We start from the raw sequence: 9912 nt of genomic DNA, 5'->3' as shown, positions 1-9912 counted from the left end.
AATTTAAGTAGGGATGACGGTTTGCCACTTAACTTTACCCATCAGAGTATGCTTGTAGCTCATATGCATACAGCCAGGATGGTTTGCCACTTCATTTTAGCTGTTAAAGTATGCTTCTAGCTCATATTCAGAAAGGTAGGATGGTTCGCCACTGAAATGTAGCTATTAAAGTATGCTTCTAGCTGAGATTAACAAAAGCAGGACGATTTGCCACAAATTTTTAGCAGTTTAAGTATGCTTGTAGGTGACATTCACAAAGGTAGGTTGGATTGGCAGTTAATTTTACCGGTCAGAGTATTTTTCTAGGTAATATTCACAAAGGTAGGACAATTTGCCACTGAATTTTGTGTTGTGCGCATGCGCAGAAACAACGGGTAGGATGGTTTGCCAGGTAGGATGGATTCCCCGAACACCGGCACAACGTGAAAAAAAGGCGGCAAAAGCAGTGCGATGGTTTTCCAACATGCAGAGGAAAAGAGGAGGAGTGAGAAGCACAGGAGGAGCAGACCGTTATGTCTGCTCGTTGTTTTTAACAGGAAAGTGTGAGCTGCTGAAAGCTGGTCAGAAAGCTCGGCGCTGACGTGAAACTGTGAAAGTTTTTAACACAGACTCGTTTGTTTGGGAGGATCTGAACTTATTTGATGTTGTTGACATGTCGGTCCACTCCGGTAATCACCATGTTGCTCTTTGACAACCGCCAATAAACTATACTGTGACGTAGCGGCAGGTCACGTGCTGTGCGGGTCAGCTGACTGCCTTCTTCCGGGTCTTCTGCTCGGTGTTTGCTGTGGTGTCTCCGCTGGGATCCAGGTAAACTCGCTTTTTCTGGCTGTTATCGATCACCGATCGCTCCGATGGCTTCCGTGTGCGGACAGAGCCGCCCGTTAACGCGCAGTCACAGCGGAAAAGGCGCACTTTGTGCCGCAGTCAGTCGCACCGAAGCCGGTCTGGTTTGAAGCGGACAGATCCGGTAATGCCGTGAATTCATCAGCGGAGGAGAAAAAATGAACTCGGGTTTAATGTGAGGGGCTCTCGGAAGTACAGGTGACAGGTGGTGGTTCCCGCGCTCCACCATCCACGGGTGGAGACGAGCGTTACCGAAGGTTGGAGACGGTGTAGCCGAGCTGAAGACGCTCCGATGGACACGAGTCCATCAGAGGGACAGACGGCTACAGCCACCTGTCAGTCAAACAGGCCACGCCCCCAATAATGCAAACTTTAAGCTTGCGATTTAAACAGCTTCGTCAGGTGCAGCTGCAGCAGGAAATCACCTACAGAGACCGAAGTCTGCCCCTGCTGGACGCCAGAGGAACTGCAGGCCTCAGCTGCTGGTTAATAAAGGTTTTTTAAAAAGCGTAGGCGTGTTTGTCGTGGTCAGAAATGGGCCAGATGCAGGCGTGGACCGCCATCGTGGACCGTCATCACGTTCCTGCGTCGGGTTTTCGCCCTGTCAGGTGATTTGTGCTGTTTCCTGTTGTTGTAGAGTCAGAACGCCATGAACGCCTCCGACAGCGATGAAGACATCTACAACGAAAGGTCGGCCTTGGTCCGGTCCGAGTCTCCCGCGCTCCCCTCCTACATACCGGACTCAGACCTCACGCCCCCCAATGGCACGCCAACCAAAAGGTTAAAGGTCAGTTTCCGTTCACCGAGTCTCTCCAGTGTTTCGTTCCCACGCGTCCCGCCGCGCTGACGCCATGTGTTGCCCTCTGTTGGTGCAGGCGGGGATAAGCAGGAGGCCGGGGCCGGCCGCTGCAGACGGCGGCGGGTCAGATCCGGAGGTGGAAGCTGAGGAAGAAGAGCTGACCCTGAAGTATGGCGCCAAGCACGTCATCATGCTCTTCATCCCCGTCACGCTATGCATGGTCGTCGTGGTTGCCACCATCAAGTCTGTGAGCTTCTACACGGAGAAGACGGACCAGCAGCTGTAGGTCCTCGCTCCTGCCGCCACACGCCGCCACCTCCTCCCCTGTCAGCTAACTGTGACGTTTTTCTCCGCAGGATCTACACGCCGTTCACGGAGAACACCTCCTCCGTTGGCCGCCGCCTCCTCAACTCCGTCCTGAACACCATCATCATGATCAGCGTCATCGTGGTCATGACCATCTTCCTGGTCGTCCTGTACAAGTATCGCTGCTACAAGGTGAGCTCCTCCTCCTCCTCGTATTCACCCGTCTCTCCCGTTCGAGGACCGGCGTGCTGTACAGGAAGTGACGCTTTGATGTGTTTGTTCAGTTCATCCACGGCTGGCTCATCCTGTCCTCCCTCATGCTGCTCTTCTGGTTCAGCTTCATGTACCTGGGGTGAGTCCTGTGATTGGATGCTGACGCCGCAGCGCGATGCAGAACGCTTGTCACAGCGTCTCAACGCTCGTGCTGCTTTTTCCGATTTCCAGGGAGGTGTTTAAGACGTACAACCTGGCGATGGACTACCCGACGGTGGGCGTGATCATCTGGAACTTCGGGGCGGTGGGGATGATCTGCATCCACTGGAAGGGGCCGCTGCAGCTGCAGCAGGCCTACCTGATCCTCATCAGCGCCCTCATGGCCCTCGTCTTCATCAAATACCTGCCCGAGTGGTCGGCCTGGGTCATCCTGGGTGCCATCTCCGTCTACGGTGAGTGGAGAGCTCCCTGCCAGCTCCGAGCGGCGCTGCTGCTCTCAGTTTTCCCATCATGCTTTGCTCTGTTTGTGCTGTTGCAGACCTGGTGGCCGTCCTCAGTCCTAAAGGTCCTCTCAGGATGTTGGTGGAAACGGCTCAGGAGCGTAACGAGCCCATCTTCCCCGCCCTCATCTACTCCTGTGAGTGCGCCCACTGTTCTCGATCAGCGCCGATCAATAACGGCTCTGCAGCTTGTCTGATGTTTGTGATTGTTTCCTCCGATCGTTAGAAGAGGAAGGTTTCAGGAACATGCGGCTAAAGGTCAAACCTTCGAGGTCTCGCAGCGCCCGGAGGAAGCGCCTCAGAGACGAGCTCGAAGGGAAACTCAGAAACAGAAAGTTTTTGGGAAGCACTTCCTGGAACCTTTCGATCCCGACTCGTAAATTTAGACGTTCCCGTCATGAAGCGCGAGTTCATGAGGGCTTCCTGGCCGTGACGCTGCCGCGTGATAACTTCCGCCATAACGAAACCAGATTCAGACTCTGACGTCGAGCCGCTGCGGCGCTCTTACGTCCTGAGGCGATCACGATCCTCGGGTCGAATCTAAAACCATATAAGGAATCGCAGCGCGATGACATCACCTTTCATTGTGTTCTGTGTTCAGCCGCCATGGTGTGGACGGTGGGGATGGCGAGCCCCAATGAGACGCAGCGCTCTGAACCAGGTCAGGTATCATAACATCTCCACACTCGTGTGTTCATCCACAGAACTAATACTGCTGCTCGGACGCCATTTTTGTTTTTCAGATGAGGAGGTGGAGCAAAGCGACGGAAGGGCGGAGCCTCCCAGCAGACACTCCAGGTTGCTTCCAGAGGACGAGATGGAGGAGGACAGTGAGTCCGCCGTCGCTCAGCTGTCCGAGGTTAATGGCGGTCTGCAATTCTCTGACGCGTCTCTGTTGTGTGTGCAGGAGGCGTGAAGCTGGGCCTCGGCGATTTCATCTTCTACAGCGTCCTGGTTGGAAAAGCCGCGGCGACCGGGGGCGACTGGAACACGACGCTCGCCTGCTTCGTTGCCATTCTCATCGTAAGTTTTACGTTTGACTCCCTAATGTCTACGCCGCAACAAACTCAGCGTCTACGGTCACGCCAACCCAGATCAGGTGTGCCGAGAATCTGACGTCCGCGATGCCAGGCATGCGCTCGGGCTGGCGTGGGCTCGGGCTGGCGTGCGCTCGGGCTGGCGTGCGCTCGGGCTGGCGCAGGAATTACAGCTTCGTGGTCACAAAGAGGAGACGTTAAAATGTCCTGTGTCAGACGTTATGATTCAGAGTCTTAACTTTGATTTATTAAGACAAACGTCACAAGTTACGCAACAAAACGTTGGCGTGTTCTGTGTTTTGGACAGACGTGCATTTAAACGCATTTACAGTAGGAAGCCGAGATCGGGGGAGGCGGGGCTGTGAGGAGGGTCAGGTGACAGGATACAGCTGAGCTGGGTCAGAGTAACAGCACACACCGACCGTTTTTAGATGAAACCACGCCGACCACAGCCGCAGACAGGACAGAAAACAGGTAACCAGGGCGAGGGGCGGGCGGGGGCGAGGGGCGCACACAGCCCAGGACCTGAATGCACTGGTTCTCACTTACAACCAGTTCAATCAGTTGAGACCGATCCTTCGAGATCACAGCGTTGAAGGATCTCGATGTCTCTAAAAAAGATAAATCCCGCGCTCATCCACCACAGCGGCGTGTCCCGACCCCGCCTCCGCCTCACAGCTCTGAGTTACAGCCTGTCTGCCCTCTGTCATCACACCATCCTCGATCACAGGTGAGTTTAATGAAACATGAAAAGTAAAACGTTTCCACCTGAGATCAACAGGAGCCGACGTCAAACATGTAAAACTAATCGTATGAGCTGCGCGGGTCCTCGTCAGGCACGCAGGACTTCCTCACTTAAAACTGCACCTGCACTCACCTGTGCCTCTGTCTCACCTGCGTCTCACCTGCGCCTCTGTCTCACCTGCGCCTCTGTCTCACCTGCGCCTCTGTCTCACCTGCGCCTCTGTCTCACCTGCGTCTCACCTGCGCCTCTGTCTCACCTGCGCCTCTGTCTCACCTGCGTCTCACCTGCGCCTCTGTCTCACCTGCGTCTCACCTGCGCCTCTGTCTCACCTGCGTCTCACCTGTGCCTCTGTCTCACCTGTGCCTCTGTCTCAAGGTCTGTGCCTCTGTCTCACCTGCGTCTCACCTTTGCCTCTGTCTCACCTGTGCCTCTGTCTCACCTGCGTCTCACCTGCGCCTCTGTCTCACCTGCGTCTCACCTTTGCCTCTGTCTCACCTGTGCCTCTGTCTCACCTGTGCCTCTGTCTCAGGGTCTGTGCCTCACTCTGCTGCTGCTGGCCATCTTTAAGAAGGCTCTGCCGGCGCTGCCCATCTCCATCACCTTCGGCCTCGTCTTCTACTTCTCCACGGACTTCCTGGTTCAGCCCTTCATGGACAACCTGGCCGCTCACCAGTTTTACATCTGAGACAAAGCTCCGCCCACCCCACCCCCCTCTTCGTTATCTCGCTGGACTGCTGCCTTTTGTTGATGCAACGCACAAAGATTGTTTCCTGCGCTCGTCCTCAGACCACAGGAACTGATGTAAGAGTGTGTGGAAGGTGGGCGTGGCTGTGACCTGGTTGTTTCTGGTCAGGTTGTTTCTACGTCACCTGCTGACTGATATTTAAACCCTGTCTGTAGTCTCTGTCATGTTTCTGAAGCCGTGATGTCACCACGACGTTCTGTGATTGGCTGACGTTCCCGTCATTCTTCACTTAATTTAAGCTCGTCGCTCAAACTTCAGGAAACAGGTGGGACGTCTGATTGGGTCATGTGACCTAATGAAACTTACCTGAGGGACGAGCTGACTTTGAGTGAAGCGCTTCAGGGCCATGACATGAAACCCTGAGAGGCCAAATCTAAAAAGTGCAGTGGGAGGAGTCTGAAGCAGCTGCTGAGCGCTGTGATTGGGTATTTCCTGCTGACACGCTTTTATCCAGAAGGGTGTTTGTTATTATTTTGTTATTTCATCGTTAATTAAGCAGGTAAACCTAAAGGAGACTCGCTACAGTTCATGTTAGCAGTGAACTGGGAATGAAACAAAAGACGGGATTTAATTTTTGATCGAGAAGGGAAAAAATAAAAGTGCAAACTGGATTTCCTGTCTTTGTATTTGAGTCTTTGGGGCTGCGTACGTCAGCGATGCCGCCTCACTGAAACATTTATAAACATGAACATAGAACGAATTCATCATTAACAGCTGCAGCCGCGCCCACAGCGTCACTGTAGCGTCAGTGTCAGAGGTCACACGTGGGTCTGCGCCGTGAGCACAGCTGGAAACAGTAACGTTGACATAATTAGGCTGCTGTTAATGAAAGCTGAAACGCTCGTTTCCAGCTCAGTGTTTTGATTCTCCCACAGCAGCTTTGCATGATTCCCAGTTCATAATCATCCTTCTTTACCTGACACCGCACCTCAGTGCAGCCAGCCTGTCTGAAACGAGCTGGTGTTTACGCTGGCTCTTTTCTGATTGGCTGCTCTCATAAACAAGTGCGTTGGGTTTCTCCCCTCTCAGTGACATCATTCAGATCGTGAGCTTGTGGTTACTGCGAACGTCTCGTTAGGAGCCGATGGCGTGCACAGTGTTCTCACACAGTTTCCCACTTCCTGTGCAGACAGGAAGCATACAGCTGGATGTTTTTGTGCGTTTATGGCAGCACCGCTCAGATTTTCAAACTGAAAACAAAATTTGCTCTTTTTTAACTGACTAATTATAACTTTAATATTTATTTTAGCCGTTTTCTTTTTAATGTTTTCTGAACGCAAACAGAAACACTGAATTTTGGGCCTGACGGGACGCCGTACAGACGGAGCAGGTGTCCTGCTTTCTGGATGATTCCATGTTTAATAATCTGCTGTAGCTTTAACACTACCTGGGCAGGTCTTAAATGTTCCAGTTCTTTGTTTTTGTGCAATAAAGTTTATTATAATCTGTTTTTTCAGCCTTGTTTGGCTCCTGATTTTGGTTTCCTGTCGTGTATTCAGTGTTTTCATTCTTACAATTAAAATTATTTTTCTTGTCAAACTGACTTCGTCTTTTAAAGCTTACATTTAGGTCCAGATTATTTGTCTGGAAACTTCATTAAACAAATGTTCGCACCCATTTCCCCCTCAAACATCCAGAACATTCATATTTAAATCTCAGTCAAATCTCATATTTGAAAATTTTGTTTTTAAACGTACAAATTAAAGTTACAAATTCTTAAAAGCATTTTCCTGAAACTGCTGTGATCTTACGTCACCTCCTCGCTCTTCATGAGGTTTCAGGTTTTTATTCATCTTTTTACCCCATTTAACAAATTTTTCTCTTTAACTTTGAAAGAACTTTTCACAGAGCAGAATAAGCCTTTCAGAATAAAAGCCCAGAGCCCAGTATGTTTTTCACATCCTTTATTTTTAATTAAAAAAAAGAAAACAAACAGAAACGAGCTTTGACCAATGAGGCTCTTCAATTTCTCTCCTCAAACTGGGATTTGTTCTTCAGCAGGAACGCAGCCAGGTACTCGATGGGGTTCGGCGGTCTGAAAGAGGAAACAAACCTTCAGCGGAGGCATTTCAGGCAGAGTGAGACCAGGAAGTTCAACATTTTCACACATGAACACATGAGCTCGCGCAGACTGCAGGTCACAGCAGCGCACGGAAGCACTTCTGGGAGTCTGAGTGGAAAACAGACATGGACGAGGTTCAACGCGGCAAACACGTCAACCACGCTGCCGCCGCCAATCAGAGCGCCATTAAACAAGAAGCAAGAAGCTGTCGCCCAGCACGGAATTACAAACTACTGCTGAGGATCTGCTTCCCTGTTGGGTTGCGTAGTTATGCTGCAATAGGTGTAGGCTGCTGGGGATTCCCATGATGCACTGGGTATTTCTTCTTCACTCACTATGTGTTAACAGACCTCTGCTGCTCTTTTTGGGAGGACATGGTTTGAAATTTCAGAATCCAGCGAGGCGTTTGTTTCTTCTACACCGGAGCGCCGATCCAGGAAGCAGCTCCGCACTTCCTGAGCTCTGGAAACACTTATAGCCCCGCCCATCTGTACTCGGGCTAATAGTACGTCAGTCTGTATGAATAAATGTTGAAACACAGCAGCTCACTCTGATTCTGCTGCAGGTAGACATGTCCATGTTTCTGATTGGTCACAAGCTGCCAACTCTGTGTGCGTGTGTGTACCTGTCCTTGGCGAGCACCGACAGCCCCTGCAGCAGGATTGGGACCACCGTCTGGTCCAGGTACGCCCGGGTCGGCAGCGCCTGCAGGTCCACTTTCTGCTTCGACATCTTCTCTGCGCTCGCCTTCTCGTTCTCCACCGTCCTCTGAGGAGCGGCAGCAAAGCATGCTGGGAGTTTGCGGCAGGCTTCACATCAAGCACAGGGCTGTGTGTGTCTGTGTGTGTTTTACCTGGATGTTGTCTGTCAGGCCATACTCTGCGTGTGGGTTTTCAGAAACCTGCAGGAGGATTTTAAACACTTTGATCAGAGAAACAGGTCACATGTTGTGTGTTTGTGTGTGTGTTACTCACAGGTGTGTGTCCCTCCATGGACTGCTCCACCTCTGTGTGATCTGAAACACAAAGAAGAGCTGCTGAAAACTGCGTGCAGCTACTGCACAGACATCATGAGCACCCCAACGATTCATTTATCAATCCTGCTTGTATTTGATTCAATTAACACGTGACTGATTTAACCATTTCAGCTCCACACAAATGGTTTCCCCTCTGTGCTGCCAGGTAGACGAGCATAAAGTGGCTGATTTTTCCATTAAGTTTGGCACAAACTAACTCACATCTATAACTGTATCGATGCTGACCCCGGCGGATTGATAAAAAAGCTCAGGAATAACAAACAGGTGCAAAAATCCACCCGTTTAAATACAGAGAAGTGAAGAGTTGCAGAAATGGACATTTTCTGAATGGAGTTTGGCGTAGATGAACTTTAAACGGAACATCTTCAAGTCTGTTTGCGGAATTAACGCCATCGAAGGAAAATCTCTGAACGTCTTTGTTTCCAAGAGGAAGCCTGTGGAGCAAAGCGCGGCTCAGCTCGTTTCTCCCGGGCTGTGTCTCCGTTATCGGCACCGAGCCTGCGCCGCGCTGCAGGCGGGCTAGCTTAGCCCCGCATTAACGCTTCTTTTCTGCCAAATTAACTTCTCATGAAGCGGAAACCGACCTGCTGAGATTCAAAGCGACCATTAAACAACGAAATCAACCGGAAACACGGAGCAAAGAACCCGAATTACAACAAAAAACGCCGAAAAACGCCATCAATGGCCAACAATCAACCTACCGTCCGCCATGTTTGTTGTGGATCCGGCGTACCAATGCTTCCGGTCTCCTCAGCGGCACTTCAAAATAAAATACCCATTATTTATTCATAATTTGACACAATAAATTATACTGTTGGTTTTCTGTATCATTTATATAATTTCGTATATACAAAGCGCATAGAAATAACTCAGGAAGAACGGTTGTCATCAAAAGAAAGCACAGACAAAATAAAACAAGGTTAATTTAATTAGTATGTTTTATTTTATTAGACAGCATTTTAAATGAGACAAAATCATCTGAAGTAATTTGTAAATAATGATCCTTATTGCTGTTTTAGAGGAGTGGTGCTTCAAAGGATAGTTGCAGATTTCTGTCAGAATCTGCAGATTATACAGTACAAATAAAATGTTCACGTTTCTCCAACGTTGTCTTCCCAACAGTTTCACGGGATGGCCAGGAAGCGTTCACGATGTCTTCTCCGGCGCTGATAATTGGCGTCTGTCTTGTGTCAGTGACGTAAAAGACGGATTTAATGCGACATGACCATCAAACAGCAGCTTTCAGAAACATCAGATATGTATCAGATTCAGCACCACATACGAAAGTGACCCAGATCGGATTTGAAAATATCGGATTTGTGCCGTTCACACTGTCATACCGTGATTGGATATGGGTCGCATAGGGTCAAAAAAATCGGATTTGATGCGCTTTCGCCTGCAGTGTGAACGTAGCCTGAGGCTTGGGCCCCACCTTCGGATCATCCTGACTCGGTCATCAGAAGTTAAAACATGCTTTTTAAGAAAGACCGAATTTTAAACCAGTTTGACTCATTAAATATTAGGGGTGCAACGATACACAAAATTCACGGTTCGGTTCGGTTCGATACTTTGGTGTCACGGTTCGATATTTTTTCGATACAAAAAGATGTTCATGCTTTTTTA

General features: G+C 50.0%; 2 protein-coding genes across 3 annotated transcripts; one reads left to right on the top strand and one right to left on the bottom strand.

Moving 5' to 3' along the window:
* The first annotated feature begins 1495 nt into the window (after positions 1-1495).
* Positions 1496-6244, top strand: psen2 (presenilin 2). The gene is made up of 10 exons (XM_085163938.1): positions 1496-1633; positions 1722-1927; positions 2002-2143; positions 2236-2303; positions 2396-2616; positions 2703-2801; positions 3266-3325; positions 3408-3494; positions 3572-3687; positions 4976-6244. Exons 1-10 carry the CDS (start codon positions 1496-1498, stop codon positions 5129-5131), a joined length of 1293 nt encoding a protein of 430 aa, XP_085020064.1. The 3' UTR covers positions 5132-6244.
* An 836-nt stretch (positions 6245-7080) lies between these two features.
* Positions 7081-9118, bottom strand: dpy30 (dpy-30 histone methyltransferase complex regulatory subunit). 2 transcript variants are annotated; one of them, XM_085163942.1, is made up of 5 exons: positions 8991-9118; positions 8228-8268; positions 8107-8154; positions 7879-8021; positions 7081-7226 (listed from the first exon to the last, which is right to left on the bottom strand). In XM_085163942.1, exons 1-5 carry the CDS (start codon positions 8998-9000, stop codon positions 7154-7156), a joined length of 315 nt encoding a protein of 104 aa, XP_085020068.1. In that variant the 5' UTR covers positions 9001-9118; the 3' UTR covers positions 7081-7153. The 2 variants fall into 2 exon arrangements, with proteins under 2 accessions (XP_085020068.1, XP_085020069.1); XM_085163943.1 differs by lacking the exon at positions 8991-9118 and adding an exon at positions 8491-8983.
* Positions 9119-9912: the final 794 nt, after the last annotated feature.

Source organism: Neolamprologus multifasciatus, chromosome 6 (genome assembly GCF_963576455.1).
Source record: "Neolamprologus multifasciatus chromosome 6, fNeoMul1.2, whole genome shotgun sequence".
In the NCBI taxonomy this organism is placed as follows: Eukaryota; Metazoa; Chordata; class Actinopteri; order Cichliformes; family Cichlidae; genus Neolamprologus; species Neolamprologus multifasciatus.
Note: the sequence above shows the minus strand (reverse complement) of the source record. Positions and strands in the feature narration are given on the sequence as shown.

What these genes read in the sequence shown, in the direction of transcription:
- psen2 (XM_085163938.1), top strand. Translation starts at nt 1,496, where the DNA reads ATGAACGCCTCCGACAGCGATGAAGACATCTACAACGAAAGGTCGGCC. An exon ending in ACAAGTATCGCTGCTACAAG is followed by an intron (nt 2,144 to 2,235) that starts GTGAGCTCCTCC and finishes GTGTTTGTTCAG; the next exon opens with TTCATCCACGGCTGGCTCAT. An exon ending in GCTTCGTTGCCATTCTCATC is followed by an intron (nt 3,688 to 4,975) that starts GTAAGTTTTACG and finishes CCTCTGTCTCAG; the next exon opens with GGTCTGTGCCTCACTCTGCT.
- dpy30 (XM_085163942.1), bottom strand. An exon ending in CCATGGAGGGACACACACCT is followed by an intron (nt 8,155 to 8,227) that starts GTGAGTAACACA and finishes ATCCTCCTGCAG; the next exon opens with GTTTCTGAAAACCCACACGC. An exon ending in TCGGTGCTCGCCAAGGACAG is followed by an intron (nt 7,227 to 7,878) that starts GTACACACACGC and finishes TTCCTCTTTCAG; the next exon opens with ACCGCCGAACCCCATCGAGT.